Here is an 18,385-nt window from a genome sequence, read left to right on the forward strand (position 1 = left end):
ACTCAGGCCTAAACATTGTCAATTGATTTGAAACGCAAAACAATGCACATGAAAATACAGAAATAAGCATTCATCATACACATACACAAATGATAACATATATTTAATTTGCAAACAAAAAATTTAAAAAAACATAATTTTATTCGGAAGATTGGAGCTTTTCTAAATTCCACTGAATCCACACATCGTCCATTCCATATTTTGTTTGATGCATCTGCTCCTCTCCTACAAATCAATCAGAGGAAACGTATTTAATTTTTAGCCTCCAATATAAAATTCCTTGACATTTACAGTGAGTTTTAAAATTATAACTGTACAATAACCCAGTTTATTTATATACACTTTATTAATCTGTTAATATTATTTAATTTTCTAAGCAGTCGCGGACCCCCTGAGGAGGCTTTGCGGACCCCCGGGGACCCATACCACACGTTGGGAACCACTCATCTAAGTGGTATGAATTGTTCTTAATGCCTTATGCCAGATCCCATCACACTCACCCTTTTGGCAATCCACTGGCTCCCACTAGATGTCAGGATCCAATTTACGATCTAGTACACCGTTCACAGCACTTAATTGGCGAAAGGACCTGAATATCTTTAGAAACACCTCACTGCTGCCCAGCCGAGACCTTCACTCAGTGTCTCGTCATCTGGTTAAGTAACCATCTCAGAAGATGAAACATGGAAGCAGATCACTTGTGGTGCAGGGGCTGAAACTTGGAATGTCCCTAACCCCAACATGAGAGCTGAACCTAATTACAGAGGTTCAAGAAACTCCTCCAGACATAACTTTTACACTTTTCCTGTAATTGAACGCAGCAAGAACAGGGGTTGTGATTTAACAAAATTGTATGTTGTTACTTTTCCTCTCCTGGTGAAACCCTAGATCCCCCATTCAATCAGTAGGCTGTATTTCCTTGTCTGTCATCATATTCAAACAAATGAAAGGCAACACACAGCACTATGGAAAGGTCCTCAAAATATAAAAACATAATTAAATATTTGGGACTGTCTCATTGGCTGAAACATTCCATACATAGGTTGCCTCATTTTTATAAAACACTAGAACCACAAGTCTTTCATTGCCTGGTCTGCCCCTCAACATCAGGCATTGTCTTAATAAGTCTTGTGAATACCTCCTAAAGCATGTTACATCTACGCAGCTAAGGAGGGTGCCATAGCCCAACTTACGACTGGTGTTTTGTATTATTTTTAGTGAATTCCATTAAAGCAAGTGTCTCATATAGGATCCGGCGTCTAAATATTCTATTCAAGTTACTGTATCATATCAGGTAACTTCCAAGTATGTTTCCTTTAGTAGATAAGCTACAAGGCTTGTTCAGTTATCCTATGCTCATGCTTTTTGAAAATAGTTTTGGCTTGAACTCTGTTCTGAACTATAGTAGGGCACTCAACTCTTTTATATTTTTTCACACAGGAGAAGAAAATTTGCTGGCAATTTTGAAACGAAGATGGTGGAAATACATGATATTGGGGATTATCGATATTGAAGCCAAATATCTGGTAGTCAAGTCATACCAGTACACAAACCTAACCAGTATACAGGTAAGATGCCCCCTTTAAAAATATAATTGCTCATTGCTCACTCAGCAGTCTCTACTTCTCTACTTATCTTTATGCCTTTCCATCTGATTGTCTTTCTTGTGACTTATTAAGCAGGCTAACTTTTCTATATCCTGGAAAGAAAATGTTTTGCTTAAGGATATTTGCTAATAAAAATTCTTATAAAGGTGTTATGTGGGGCATCTGAGATGCAAATGATTTTATTTTACCCTCATAAATAGTTTCTCATTTCTACCTATCTTTGTACCACTGACATAATGAACATGAAATGTTATGGCACATCATTCATAGAGCTAATTATCATATACTTTTTGTGATATTAGCAAGGAAAATGTACTGCCCAAAGCTAGACAATAAGCACTAGGGGCCAGATGTATCAAAACAGTTTGCATTTGCAAACGGTGCGAATCACAAGATTCCACTGTTTGTGAATGTAAAATAGCCTAAATAGGAGATCACAAATAGGGAATTCTTATTTGCAATTTCCTATGCACATGTATCATGCATTTCCTAAATGCGAACTGGGCATTTAGGAAATGCAATTACCACCAACTGCAAGTTGATGGTAACCATGTGCACTTTTAAAAAATGCATTAAAAATGCATTTTTTGAAGTGCCATTTAGCGCACACATGCCCTCTGGGCATGTGTGCACTTTACATGTGCACAATTATTTTGGGGGGGCATCAAAGGGGGTCTTAGGCCTTAAGCGCCCTTGGTTTTGCATTACCTAATTTGCAAATTCCTAAAAGGAATTATAAAATTAGGAAATGCAGAACAATTCACACCTATGGGCCTTCAGGCCCATTTGAGTCTCATTCCTTAATAGAGATTCTCTAATAGCGATTGCAAATTTCAAGAAATCGCTAATAGAGAATCACTATTTTGTTACATTCCATTTTGCATTACCTAATTAGCGATTTCTTAAAATTTGCCATTTAGGTAATGCAAAATGGAACTTTGATACATCTGGCCCTAGATTTACTATTCCCAAGATACAAACCAGTAAGTGACGTTCTAATTAGTGACAGAGCAAACTGTACATTATGAGGATGTCACTAAAGCGCCTACCTCATAACTCCTATGAGGGAGGAAGGAGGCATTTTGCGACCCTTTATGGATGCTTGCATATGCAGAGATGGAGGCCTGTGAGGGACAGCAAACCTCCATCACTTCATAAGAATTCCTTATCTGTGATTTCTTTTTTTAAAGGCAGCCTCTTTTATTTTCGTATTCAGGGAAAGACATCAGGGAGGCACTGACTGGGCACATCCCTTTGCTGATTAGTAATGGAAGAGCACTGATGTTGAAACATGAAGCATATGATTGTTTTCAAAATCTGTGGAGTACTCATTAACCTTGATATATGTGACAGCAAGGAGTGTCTCTGACATACTTTATTATTGGAAGTTGCTAATTCAGTTCTATCTTTTTGGTGTATCCCTGAAAATATCAGATCAACAAAATCAGTCAGACAGAATATCGAGGTCAGAATATTGAAAATAAAATATCAACAGTCAGTACATTTTCTCTACTTAACTCGACCTCTATATACCTAAGTGGTCAATATATCTTCAAGGTACATAGATGTGGAGTTAGGAATAGCAAATCAATACTTCATTTTATGCACCTATCTTTCGATATTTTGTCCCTTTATATTGGGTCCTCGATATTAGTATGCCACAATATTGTTGGGGCGGATATTCGGTAGTACTATTATCACATATTGTCTACTAATAGATACCAGCATTATGCTGCAGTGACCTAATTTGTGAGAGCCAATTAACTTGCATAACAATCTATCTCTACATGCAAAAGATATATTTTATCTCGCATTAATTTGTGCATACTCACTCCCTTTATCCCATTAACATTCAAAGAAAAAAGCTTTAATTTAAAGTCTACTCGCCAGGTTTCTAATTTCTCAATTATTAAATCATACATCGAGGTGTCACATCTAAGCAGTGGCAGCTGCCACTGAACGGTGGTGGCGGGGAATAAAAAAACAATTATAAAAATAAATACATTTTAAAAAAACACTTACCTCTTTCTTTCGGATACGCGTTCGTGGCAGGAAACAAGTTCCCAGCAAATCACGACACTGCTGTCACCAGCATGACAGCAGCGCTATGATTATTGTGAGCACCCTCCTTCGGTGCTCACAGTGGGAGTGAAGGCCTGTGCACTTTCTCCGCCTGGCTGTTCAATACAGCCGGATGGAGAAATGCAAAGTGCACATGTCTGTTTAGCATGCACAAAAATGGCATGTGAGAAATATGCAGAATTGGTAGTGGTGCCTGCACAAGATTCAGTAAAGACAGATGGTGGGGGAGGTTGTTGTGGTGGAGGGGGTGATAAACAAACATTTCCACAGTACAGTGGAAAACAGAGACAAGTGGTGGTCAAACATAATGGTGTTAGTTTATTCTTGCACAGCTTGTAGGAGGTGATTGTTCTTATCCCTGGAGAAATGGATTTCTGAACTCTTAGGCAAACCTCAAGAAGGATTACATGGAGGCAATAGTATTTTTTAATTCCCCTCCTGGCAATGTGGTAGTCATTCGCTCATACACGCATGTATGTCTATTTGTCCATTTCTAATCCTTTTTTGGAATGTGTTCAATTTTGAAACATAAATCAATGTAGGCTTACATTTGTGCATGAGATCAACAACAATCCTTAATACAGTGATCCAATAATTTTCAAGTTTTTACCATTTAATAGTCCACTTTATAGAGAAGTAGGTCGCTGAATGTTGTTTCAGATTGGGATCTCTCAGCGAGGTCAGACTCATTATCTGAGTTATCCGAGCGAGCCTCAGGCACTCCCTGAGAAACCGTCCCAGATTACTTGGTTGCTCTAGCCAGGGGCGTGCGGTGTCGGTCAAATGATTGCTTGAATAGTTGGCCTTCAGCAGGCTCCTGAAGGAAGAGGGCGTGGTTGCACATGCTGACAGACTAAGGCAAGTACAGTTCCTGAAATCCGATATTGCTTGTATACAAATAATCATAGCATACACTGCCCCCGCAAAAGAATCAACACCCTTAGAGTGAGTTCTATGTAGAGCATTGTAGTGCATCTTCGGGTACTGGCTCAGTACGGTAGTGTATGTCCAGAGCTGGTAAGGAAAAATGACTCCCACTGGATTGATCAGCCTCAAGATCTCAGACAGCCTTCCTGGTGAGTCGGATGCAATCATAACCTTCCCAGCCAAAGGAAGGCTGAGTCTTACTATAATTATATAGTATATAGTATAAGTTTGAACTTCCCAAAATGTATTATCTCAACATAAAAAAGCTTCATTAAAAATATTAAAGGTATTAAATTATATATTTATGCATTTGTATTTTATGCATGCATTTATTAAATGTATTTCCTGACTAAATATATAAACTTATCATATTTTAAGGCTAAGGAAAGCCATGCCACAGATAGTAATTTCTACTTTGTGTGCCCAATAGCCAAGGATTTCTAAACACTTCACACAGCAGGATACAAGGGACTTGATTCGCCGCTTACAGCTGTTCCCGCATTCTCCCACCTTGTGAATATGAAGGACGAGTGTCCTGGGTCGGACATGCTCATGCTAGCGTTGAGGCTACACAGGTTCTGTCAGTGTTTTAAACCGCAGAGCAGCCTCTATGCTTTCTCTGGAGATTCCCATCCTTTGTTGGAAGGTGAAATGGAGATGATATGCCTTTTGTTGCGATGATCTGCCTTTGTAGGCTGCGGACGCTCAGCCTGGGGAGCCTGCCATAGCCTGAAGTGCAGAGATCATTCCCTGCATTGCCCATATCAATTTTGTCCAAACCGAAGCACTGGATCCTCCCCGGAGGGTTCTTTCATCAGACTGAATTGAAAGCAATGCATGCCTCTGAATATGAGCACAGACCTCTGGAGAGCCAACCCTCAAAAGACATTTTCACTTTGTTAGGGTTCTGAGGCTGCTGCTCTTTCTGTCTTTATTCAAACGGTGCTTTACACGCTCCCCATCCTTGATGTGTCTTCAAGTCTTCACAAACTTTAATCCTATCTACATAGAGCTGTTTCAATAATAGTCAAAATGACATTTTCCGAAGCTGCGCTTTTCTGACTAATGTGCTCTTCCTCAAGGTCGCAAATAATTATAATGTTATATATTTTCTTGCTGAAGCTCTTTCATCAATTTTGCATAACTGAGCAGTGACCTTCGTGAATTGTTCTATAACATTCATTCAATTAGTGTAACTGACTAAATATATTTTGGATGGGTTTCTATTACACTTGTACTCAAGCCCTAGCGCTCAGGTTCTTGGGAGGAGCATAACAAAGAGGTAAGTACGAGGTTTACCTAGAAGGATTCAGGGTGCACAATCTGCACCAGAGAGGTGGCTGTTCGATGCCAGTGCCATATGTGGAGAGTAGTCTGAACCACTCAGCTTCTATGCAGCCAAATAGCTCTCTTTTCCATCATGATCATTTCACTGAGTTATGGAGCTTTTCCTAGCACATTGCATAGACAGCATAGATTTTATAAGATGTAAATCGGTGAATATAATATGATGTATAAAGAATGCAGAATATTGCGGAAGACCAATAAAGGCCTTTCAACACATATAGGGCCAGATGTACAAAAGGATTTTAACCCATTCTGTATCTATGGGAAAAAGCTTTTGTACATATGGCCCACAGTCCTGTGGTGTACGCCCTCTGGTGACAAAATACTGGACCAGTAGGCCTAACACTGTTTTTGAAATACTGTTTATCTTGTAAGGTAGTGGTGTGCGTGTGTTGTTAGAATTGTCTGCCTGCCCAGAGTGTCATCAACAATACCAGAATACCAGAAGGAGAGGGCCAGCAGGTTCACAATTGGTAGAGGAATACAAACTACAAAGACAACTCTGAATTCGCTGGAGCCCATGATGCTCTTGGAAGAGAATACAGCAAATTAATGAGAGTGGATATTTTTTTAAATCCCACATTTCGACCCAGTAGTCTTTGGGAATGCTAGTGCTTCCATCTGGAGGGGCTTGTGGATCTGACCCGTCACTTTAGCTGGACTGCCTACTCGAGCAGGGCCAAGACTGATGTGCACATGGTTGTTCCCTGTCTAAAGTGGCACAGTGGATGGAAAACAGTGGTATGGAATAGGGCCCCAAGCAATTGCCAGTTGCCGAAGTTAGTGTAAGCATTCTTTCGATCACTTTGTTGTTTGTTTCATCTGCCATTGCATAGCTATTGTACACAAAAAGATATTGGCAATGGGAGATGTGCAAATGCTCTCTTTTAGTGTCTTTGAGCCAACTACTGGGATTTATATTGTGTAAGTGTATGCTGCATCCAACTGTAGCACATCCAGTCTTTGGTGGGTAGTCTGAGTGTAGTATGATGTCATGACTGTCTTTAGTATGCAAATATATTGTTCATAACCTCAGTAAAAGCAGAGCTCTCAGGCATATAGTTCTTGATTCATCCAAAATGTTTTCATATAAACATTGAATTTGACTTGTGAGAGTGACAAACTGTGAGGGTCATTACAGGACAACTATGTAGGTACCAATGGAAAAGGTCCTGTGTAACCTTGTCTACTAGTAGAAAGGAAACAAAGCAGCGTTGGGAAATAGTAAACACAAACCCACGCAAACGAGAAGTGCTGGAGCTTTACAAAGTATGACACACATATATATATATATATATATATATATATATATATATATATATATATATATATATATATATAAACAAAATAATTTTAAAGTAAAAAATAAACTAATAATAATAATAATAATATATGTTTAAAAATATTAGTTAGAACAAATATAGATATACTGTTCCCATTCCACCCTGGGCAACATTAGGGAAAGCACTGGACTTTGGAAGGATAAGATTTACTATTCAACTAAAGTCTGTATAACAGTTGGGAAAGCAGTGGGCTTCAGAGGGGTAACATTTACTATTCCCACTCCAGTCTGTGCAACAGTAGTGAAAGCATTGGAATTCAGAGGGGTTACATTTACTATTTTCACTTTAATCTGTGCAACACTAGTGAAAGCATTGGACTTCAGAGGAAATAGATTTAGTATTCCCACCCCAATCTGTGCAACAGTGGAGAAAGTGTTGAACTTCAGAGGGCTTATATTTACTATTCCCACTCCAGTCTGTCAACAGTAGGGAAAGCATTTGACTGTGAAGGGGGTTAACTTTAGTATTCCCAATCCAATCTGTACAACATTAAGGAAAACAGTGGACTTCAGAGGTATTAAATTTACTATTCCCACTTCAGTCTGTGCAACAGTAGGGAAAGCATTGGATTTCAGAGGGCTTATATTTACTACTCCCACTCCAGTTTGTGCATCGGTAGGGAAAGAGTTGGGCTTTGGAGGGGCAAGATTTACTATATGCACTCCAATCTGTGCAACAGTAGGGAAAGCGTTGGACTTCGGAGGGCAAAATTTGCTATTCCCACTCCAGTCTGGGGATCAGTAGGGAAAGCGTTAGATATCGGAGTGGTAAAATTTATTATTCCCACTCCAGTCTATGCAACAGTATTGAAATACTTCACTTTAAAGACAAACCATAACTAAATAACCCTATTAATTTATAAGAAATATGAAAACTCCTAATACGAAAAATACCTAACTAAAAATAAAAAATATCTGAAGATAAAATAATTAAACAATTTATACATTATTAAACAATGTAATAATTATTTATCAATAAAATTTGTGTTTGCTAAATTATCTTCTCTCACGATACCCCCACAAATCTAGCAACCCACACTTAAAATATAACAAAAATAATTAGGTATAACACGAATAACGTATTTAATAATCAATTACATAATTAATAATACATTAATACTTAATTATTGATTAACATTTTAACTTCCCACCCTATCTCCCTACAAACCTGCAGCCCGCATTCAATATATAACCTAAAAACAATTAATATTATGACTAATCAATTAAATAGTAATTAATTAACAAATAATTAATTATCAATTCATTATTACTTAATTAACTTCTACACCCCTACAAACACAGCAACCAGCAACTAACTTATAATTATTAAACAATCAACATAATTAATAATCAATTAATAAATTAAAAAATAATAATTCATTGATTATTACCTAATTACCTTCCCACCCCATTCCCCTACAAACCCAACAACCTGCACCTAATGTATTACTTACACATATAAATATTGCATAATTAACATATTTAATAAGCAATTAAATAATTAATATAAAAATATTATTTCATTATTAGTTTTTATTTAGTTAAATTCCCACCCCGTACTCCTACAAACTCAGCAGCCTGCACCACAAAATAACCAAAAAAGATAATTATTACACAATTTACATGATTGATAATCAATTAAATATTTAAAATAAATTAATAATTAGTTGTTAATTAATTATTGCTTAAATAACTTTCCACCTCCTCCCCCTACAAACCCAGTAACCCGCTACAACACCATAGACTACTATTATCAATTACATTAAAAATTATAAATCACTTAAAATTACCTACTATATTTAGAAATATTAACAATTAGACAAACTATAATAAAACATAAAAATAAAATATGAACTAAAACACATGAAGATAATTAAAAAACAATATTTTGACAACTATAATTTCGAAAATGAATTAAGAAGAAAGATATTTTTGAAAACTATATTACTTAGGTAAAAAAATCTATATCCTTGGCAACGATATTTCTGTATTTGTGATATTTGTATAAAATGATGTTTTTTTCTGATAGTTCGGAAACTTGATGTTTAAAACTCAATATTTTGTCCAAACACCCATGTGCCCACTGACATTCTTCCAGTTTCCTAAAATATGGGAACACCAAATGAATCTTTATATATCATGGTAGAACTTAAATTCATGAATTTACTGTATTGTACATGGACCACTAAGGCAAGATTTTAGATGTTTTGTCAGCCTTTACTTAACAAGTAATATTTTGTAGACAACCAAACTGGATCTTGTTTTCATATTCATTTTGACTTTAAGCCAAGTGGTAACATCAAACACACAAAATGAGGGTCAGAAGAACGCTTGCAATCTGTCTAAGCACTGGCAATCGCTCAGTATAGCTTTCCAGTCCATTGTACATTTTCCAATCATGCCATCTCAGTTAGGACCAAACCATATGTAAATCAGTCTTGGCCCTGTCCAGTAGGAACAGTCCAATATGAACTGTCAGTCCTGGTGCTCCCTGAACTGGAACACAAGCAACTCAAGAATGGCTTTACCTCATCAGTTGGATGTAGTTTGCTTCCAGAGACACACTGAGCTTGGGGTCCACATCTGCGCACACCCTTGCCACCTAGAGTGGTACATCAACACACAAAATATGATGGGAGATTAGCCTTCATTTTGGATTTGCAGTGTTTACGGAAAAATAAATAATCTAGGAAGCATAACCTCTTATACAGGTACTCACATTTTGTAATCAGGAAATAAAGCTTTTGTTCCTAAGTCGAAATAGCATTTCCGTCCTGTAAGTCTTGTGGAGGTGTCAGACTTTTTAGAGAGCAGAAAGATGAAGCTCAGAGTTAGCCCTCTTTGTGAACAGCAGAGACATTATGATATCCTGTTCTCAAACAGTGCACTTTTGCAAATAATGTGGCTAATTTATGGGGTATTGGAGATGGGAAGTGCTGCAAGCCGTCTTGCTGCGTTGCCCTACGCCAATGTGAAAGAGCAAGAATGTATCATATTTATGCAGTATGGTGCATTCCAGTTCTTTCCTGTGTTGGTGCACAATTGACTGCCTAAAGTAAGTGCATTGCATGTAGGTTTGTTTTTGTGCAGAAAGGGCCACCTTCATGCACAAAAGCAGTCCCCATAGACGTTTTCCTCTTTCTTTGCAGCATACATAGAAAGAAGAAACATCGAGGATCAATAAAAATATTTTTCCTCGTTACATCTCCGATGGGGAGGTTTGAAGTTTTGGTGCTTCCCAGGTTTACATGATTAAGTAAATCTGGGGTAGAACCCACTGCAACGCCCATGGAGCGCCTTCATGGCACAGATTAAGGCAATGCAGCGACTTGCACTGCTTTGTCTTACTCCATATCTATGTGGTCATTCAAAGCCATGCAAAATGGCTTTGAGTGGCTTCATAGATATGGTTGAAAAGTTTGGGCCACTGGATCATCAGAAAAAGTGACACGCCATCAGCGCAAGCCTGTTTTAATTAAGCCCCAATACTTTGACATTTTTCCCAAAGACCTGATGCAGTGATTATATGATTTTTTCTAGGGTTTATTAGATATTACATGTTTTTCCACCCTCCACAATAGGTTGTACACTGAGCTCAGATCTTTGAAGAGTCTGTGGAAGGAGGGCTGCATTTTATTCTCTATATTATGTCACAGATGCTCTGAGATTACCTAGTGGCCGTCTGGACCAGGTAGTTATAGTTAGGACCATGTTTCCGTAGAAAAAGCATTTTTTGACTTGCCTATCTTTGGCACCTTTTGAGAAATCTTCATGAAATGAAAAAAATAAGAGAAAGTCCTCTGGTGATTCTGCACACTGATAGTTTTGGGGTGATCCATCAAGCGGGGGCAGAGAAAAAGGGGGGTGGTCAAAAAAGTTGTGCTTCCCATGTTTATTGTGATAGGACCTTTGAACAAGGCTGCAGCCCTAACTACTGGACAGAATTTCACCAAATGTGGCAGAAAGCCCCCACCATGCACATTTTTTTCAATAGTAATTTGATTGCTACTGTTTGATTGATATTTTTATTGACATTATAAAAGATGTCACGAGCGCTGTAATATTTGGGGTAATTAGCAGTGCATAGCAAGGGGGCGAGTTGTAGTTAACTTACAATGTGAGTTATAGTTACTTGAAATTACTATATATATGTATATAGATATAGATATATATAATTAGGTAGTTATTGTTAGGACCTTGTTTCCATAGGAAGAACATTTTTTTTGCCAATAACTTTGGTGCCGCTTGATGAATGTTCAAGAAATCTTCAAAACATATACTTCACTGGGTTAATTTGCTGTCTTGAAAGTATCAGGGTGACCCGTCAAGTAGGGGATGAGAAAAAAGGAGGGGTCCCAAAACACATTTTCCGAATGCATCTTCCCATAAACACAATTACAGTCCAAAACGCTGGATGGAATTACACCAAATCTGACAGAAATCTAGCTCTTGCTCCAGAAAGCGTGCTTTTTGTGATCTGGAGTAAATCCGTTCAGACGTTTTGGAGGTATTAGAGTTTCAAAAATATAGATATCCAGGTATGCCGATCCTCCGCGGATCCACCTGTCCCTGTGCTGATATCTGATTGGTTGCCAACACTTCAAAAAGGAAGTGTTGGCAGCCATTTTGGGACTCAGCTTCAGCCGAATCTCACAAAAAAATTTAAAAAAAGAAAAGGGGCCAGGGTAGGTTCACCCTGAGCCCCGAGCCTGGTGTACGGGTCCCTCATGGACCCCGGCAGGATGAACAAATATTTTCTTTAAAATAATCTCAGAAAAACCTGTGGATCCAGATCCATGGATTTTTCTGACTTTTTTTTTTTTTAAAGCGGGTAGGCCAGGTTCTAGAGGCATTGGGGTCTTAAAAAAGGAGGGTGACACATGGGGCCACCACCCTAAGGCTTAAATTAGCCCCAGGGACCACCATCTCCATGGGGCAATGATGTGAACATATGCCGGGCAGTTTGGGCCCCGTGCTCAAGGGACAACCACCTCCCGATGCAAAATGTTTATATGTGATTGGAATTACACCAAATCTGACAGAAATCTAGCTCTTGCTCCAGAAAGCGTGCTTTTTGTGATCTGGAGTAAACCCGTTCAGACGTTTTGGAGGTATTAGAGTTTAAAAAATATAGATATCCAGGGATGCCGATCCTCCGCGGATCCACCTGTCCCTGTGCTGATATCTGATTGGCTGCCAACACTTCAAAAAGGAAGTGTTGCCAGCCATTTTGGGACTCAGCTTCAGCCGAATCTCACAAAAAAATAAAAAAACAGAAAAGGGGCCAGAGTAGGCTCGCCCTGAGCCCCAAGCCTGGTGTACGGGTCCCTCATGGACCCCGGCAGGATTAACAAATCTTTTCTTTAAAATAATCTCAGAAAAATCTGTGGATCCAGATCCATGGGTTTTTCTGACTTTTTTTTTTTTTAAAGCGGGTAGGCCAGGTTCCAGAGGCATTGGGGTCTTAAAAAAGGAGGGTGACACATGGGGCTACCATCCTAATGCTTAAATTAGCCCCAGGGACCACCATCTCCCTGGGGCAATGATGTAAACATGATGTAAACATATGCCAGGCAATTTGGGCCCTGTGCTCAAGGGACCACCACCTCCCCGGCGCAAAATGTTTATATGTGATTAGAGAGGCCTGTACAGCCTCCCCCACAGTCCAAGGGACCGCCACCTCCCAGGGATAAAAAAAACATTAATGCAGGAGGGCCCAGGCGCACACCCCGCAGCTCCAGGGAACACCGCCTCCCCGGGGCAAAAGAGTAACTTCTAATGAGGGAGGCGCGTACGGTCTCCCCCACAGTCCCATGGACCGCCACCTTCCCATGGAAATTTATTCCAATTAAGGGGGTGGGGAGCAGGCATCCCCCGGCAGCCCCATGGACCCACACCTCCCCAGGACTGGAAACAATCATGAAGGGGGTCCGTTGCAGAACCCCTACTCCGGGGACCACCAATCAATCAAAATCAATCAATCAGTCATAGATCTGTAGAGGGCAGCTAATCACCCATAGGGTCTCAAGGCACCTCCCTGGGGCTATCTTAAACATTGGAGGGGGGCCATGCAGCACCCCTTGTGGAGCCAATAATGGCCCTGGGGGCCGCCAATCTACAGGGTCAGCTCCTGCTACGTCCCAGGGTGTCCACCCCCAGACATAGCTGTTTGCACTGAATTACAGGGAGCTTTGTCAGACCCCTAAGTGAGAGCAAACACTCTGCTTCCAGCGGGCAAGAGCTGTCAAAGTGCTCTTGCCCACTGGAAGCAGTGGTTTCATTTTTGGGAAAGAGATGAAACTATTGCGCTTGCACACAGGGATCAGCATGTTTAACAGCTCCCTGTGTGCAAGAGCATTTCAGGCTCATGCAGTAGGCGGGGAGCTGGCTGGGACCGCAGGGGCCTTGAGGCTCCCCCCGTTATGCCATTGCACACTAGGTGGCCTCGGGCACTCAGGAGACATGGTGGGGCCCCAGGTGATGGGGTCCCTACAGCCAAATTCGGCCTAGGGATGAGGGGCACATGGTCCCCCTCCTCCATTTATTTAAGGCCAGGCCCTGGAGGATGGGGTCAGCAGGGCCAAAATCATCCTAGGGAGAGGGGCAGTGCAGCCACCCTCCCTATTGAATGAAGGCCGGGCTGCGGGATGGGGTCCCTGAGGCCAAATTTGGCCCAAGGAGGGGGCTGTGTGTCCCCTCCTCCATGCTTTTATGGCAGGACAGCAGGGGATGGCGTCTCCGGGGCCAAAAATCGGCCCGGGGGGGGGGGGGGGGAAACATGACCTCCCTCCCCTTGAGTACATGGATCTTTAAACTACTATGAGTATGCAAATGTGCAAATCACCTGGCCATGCATTGTCCACCTCAGTAGTATTCAAAGGTCTTCCCACATTTTTCCAGAATGAAAGATAGCTTCCCAAAGGGCCCCACAATCTGTTTCCTGCCTGTTTGGTGGCACGTTCTTGACAACGAGGAATATGAGGACATCTCCACAAAACAAAGAAGCATTTACTTCATATAGATAAGAGGAAGGACCCTGGTTTGGTGGAGATTTACTTAATTGCAGTCTCCTTGGCCACACTATAGGAGAATATGTTATCACAAAATTCTAGAGAAAAAGACAACAGGAACAATCATGTTGCCAAAACACACACAAGGTTACTGGTGACATTTCCTTATGGTCCATTATACAGTTGTAGTGTAGAATACGTACTGGACATTTACCCCAGGAGGTAGAAAGAACTCCACTTAGGTAGATATTTTGTGCAACGCTGTGGACTATTGTTGGATAACAGGGCAGGTGAGGTTCATTTGTGGCTCAGTCACTCGCACTGTACACACCCACACAGACACTCACATACCCACTCACAGAAGCACTCAGACACTCATGCACCCACTCAGAAACTCTTGCACCCACTCACAGACTCACTCAGACACTCACACAACCACTCATAGACCCGCTTAGACATTCATGCACCCACTTACAGACCCGTTCAGACATTCATGCACCCACTCACAGACCCACTCAGGCTCATGCACCCACTCACAGACCCACTCAGAGACTCATGCATTCACTCACAGACCCACTCAGAAACCCATAAACTCACTCACATATGCATCAGAGACTCATGTACCCACTCACGGTCCTACTCAAACACTCATGCACCCACTCACAGACCCACTTAGACACTCATGCACCCACTCACAGACCCACTCAGATACTCACGCACCCACTCACCTACCCACTCAAAGACTCATGCACCCACTCATAAACCCACTCAGAGGCTCACACATTCACTCACAGACCCACTCTGAGACTCACACACCCACTCACAGACCCACTCAGACATTCACACACCCACTCACAGACTCACTCAGACTCTCACATACACATTTACAGACCCACACAGACACTCACACACCCGTTCACAGAGACACTCTCACACGCACTGTTGCACCCGGAGCCACCCTCTCACACCTACTCCCAAACCCAGACAGACACTCTCACACCCACACTCACGCCAACATAGACCCTTTCACACCTACTCTCACACCTAAACATACACTCTCACACCCACTATCACACCCAGAGACACCCTCTCACACCTATTCTCACACTCAGAGAGACAGGCCCTGAGGACAACTCTTGGCATGCACAACCAGAGCCTGTGCCCAGCAGGAGGTTAGGTGGTTATGGTGTCCTGTGGCCAAACCCTGCCGAAGGCTGTGGTTGGCATGGGGTTAGGTGGTTATAGGAGGGTTGGTCACAGGGCCTTGCTGTATGCAAGGCCCCTTGGCTACCTCCTGCTGCACACAGCCGAAGGTGCGGCAGTGGTTGGATTAACATATAGCAATGAAAATTACTTTATGTTAAAAACCATAGAGGTGGTGGTCCCTGGGATGTCCACGCGGCCCCCTTCATTATTGTGCATTTAGCCCCAGAGAAGTGGTGGTCCCTGGGGAATATTCAAGCTTCAGCTGAGGGGTCCACGTGCCCCCCTCCTTTTTAAACAAAATAGGCCCTGTGGAAGTGGTGGACCTAAGGGCTCAATGAGTCCAATGTTAATAAAGCCCCAGGGAGGCGTGGATGGATGACTTTGGGTGGTTGGCCGCAGGACCTAGCTATAGGCCATGTCTTGTGACCAACCCCACCCTGCTCACAAAAGGCTTTGCCTGGCATGGAGTTGGGTGCTTATAGGGGATAGGCCACAATGGTGGAGGCCAACCCCCTGCTGCGCAAGACCAAAGGCTATACCTGGCATGGGTGTTTACAGGGGTAGGCTGCAGCAGGCCCTGCTGGCAAGACCTGCCGTGCATGGCTGAAGACCATGGTCAGGCCCTACATCCATATATAAGCTGTGTGTGCCGTGGGTTTAAGTTGTTATAGAGGGTAGGCCACAGGGAAAGCCCTGTGGCAAGGCTCTGCCATACAAGGCGCCCCTCCCATGCACTGTTTTTTCATCAAACATGTTTCTGCAAATATTACAGTGATATTATCAATGATGTAATCAAAGATGTCATGAGTGCCATAATTTGTGGGGTAATTAGCAGTGCATGGCGAGGGTGTGAGTTATAGTTACCTTAGGGCACAAGTTATAGTTACTTGAGGTAACTCTAACTATAACTAGTGAATTCCTATGGTTTTGTACATTTAAAATGTGAGCCTAACTATAACGTCCTAGTTACCTTAGTTTTTTCCAATTGAATATCTATGTTTTTATAGCATATAGTAATTTTGCATAACTGTACGACATTGCAACCACCGCCGCACTCACGGTTAGCCACAGAGCCCTGAGGCCAACCCCCTTATAAGCACCCAACATTGCTTCATGCACGGCCTTCACCTGTGTGCAGGGGAGGTTGCCTGCAAGGCCTGCCTTGTAGCCAGACCCTGCGGCCAATGCCCCCTAACCACCCAACCCCATGCTGTGCACAGCCCTTTGGCCGTGCATGATGGGAGTTGGCTGCTGCCTCTCTGGATGTGAGAAAAGGTGTGAGAGGGTGTATATGGGGGTGAGCGTGGCTGTCAGATTGTCTGGGTGTGAGAGTGTGTTTTAGTGGGTGTGTCAGTGTGTATGCGGGTCTGTGAGTGGATCCTTGAATGGGTGCTTAACTGAGTGGGTCTGTGAGTGGGTGCGCGAGGGTCTGATTGGAGCAGTGAGTGGGTGCCTGGGGGTCTGAGTGGGTCTTTTAGTTTGTACGTGAGCTTTTGAGTGGGTCTGTGAGTGGGAGCTTTGGTGTCTGAGTGGGTATGTGAGTGGTTAAAGATTGATAGAGAGAGAGAGAGAAAGAAAGAGAGTGGGAGAGGGGGAGAGATAAAATGTGTTATAGGCTTTGATATATGACATACTTAGAATGAGATATTTCTGGACAAATTAGAAAGAAAAATGTATTTGTCATTTAAAAAGAGTAAAATTACCTTTCAGTATGAGCTTTAACAATTTGTAGGAAAAAAGAGGTAAACGAGTCTGGCTGGACTTGAACGCTCAATGCTAAATGTGAACCTATTAAATTATTATATTTTCTTTTTTTAGCCCTTTATGGGCTATCTAGGACTGCGGGGAGCCCTGTGTGCAAGGAACAGAGATGAAAGAACTATTTTTTTACAGAGGGACCTGCTTGACAGGTCCTGCTGTCAAAAACCAGAACGTTTGCTGTGACTTGGCTGCAGCTGCAAAGCTGAAGCCAAGCCACAGCAAATAGCTATGTCCCGGTGTGGGCACCCTGGGACACAGCAGGAGCCTTAGACTGGGGGGTGGTGGTCCCAGGGCCATCAGTGTCTCCTCTAGGGGCGGCTGCATGGCCCCCCTCCAATGTGAAGGAAGCCTCAGGGAGTGGTCCGAAACAGACCCCCTGTAATTATATCTGATATAGCCCAGGGGAGGCCACAGAGCCGCCTGCACATATCAAAATATAGCTCTTGGAAGGTGGTGGTCCCTGGGGCTGTGGGGGAGGCCACCCCTATGATATAAAAGCATTTTTGTCCTGGGGATGGTAGTTCCCATGGCACAGGGGGCCATGCATCCCCTTCTCATATTTCATTATAGCCCCGGGAAGGTGGTGGTCCCCGGGGTTGTGGGGGAAGCCATTGGGACTCCCCCACAATATAAAAACATTTTTGCCATGGGAGGTGGTGGTCCCTGGGGCACAGGTGAACGCGTAGACCCCTGTTGATATTTCATTATAGCCCCAGGTAGGTGGCGGTCCCCAGGGCTGTGTGGGAGACCATTGGGCCTTCTCCATGATATAAATAATTTTTGCCCCGTGGGTGGTGGTCCTCGGGCTGTAAGGGGTGGAAAGCCCCCCCCATATTAAAAAGGAAAAAGTGCCCCTGGATCTGCCCCACCCGGGGGCTTATTTAAAAACAAGCACAAGAGCCCACCCTTGGTTTTTTTTCAATTGTTACTGCGGATTCACAAGCTCATAGCGAATTGGTAGAAAAACATTTAAAAAAAATGCTTTTTAGCCCTGGGGGGGTCCCAGCTAAGTGGTCAGGGTGTTCTTGCCCTGGCCCCTTTTGTATGTTGTATTATTTTTTAGTCCCAAGATGGCTGCCAATACTTCAACAGCTTCATTGTGG

At 42.3% G+C, this 18,385-nt stretch overlaps 1 protein-coding gene across 3 annotated transcripts in view; it reads left to right on the top strand.

Annotated features, from left to right (window-relative positions):
• The window catches only part of SLC35F1 (solute carrier family 35 member F1), a 691,661-nt gene that overhangs the window by 534,112 nt on the left and 139,164 nt on the right, over positions 1–18,385 (top strand). For all 3 annotated transcript variants that reach the window (XM_069235371.1, XM_069235372.1, XM_069235373.1), the window contains one exon: positions 1,441–1,568. In XM_069235371.1, the coding sequence (XP_069091472.1) occupies positions 1,441–1,568 (128 nt within the window). The remainder of the gene's footprint in view (positions 1–1,440; positions 1,569–18,385) is intronic.

This window comes from Pleurodeles waltl, chromosome 5 (genome assembly GCF_031143425.1).
Source record: "Pleurodeles waltl isolate 20211129_DDA chromosome 5, aPleWal1.hap1.20221129, whole genome shotgun sequence".
Taxonomy (NCBI): domain Eukaryota; kingdom Metazoa; phylum Chordata; class Amphibia; order Caudata; family Salamandridae; genus Pleurodeles; species Pleurodeles waltl.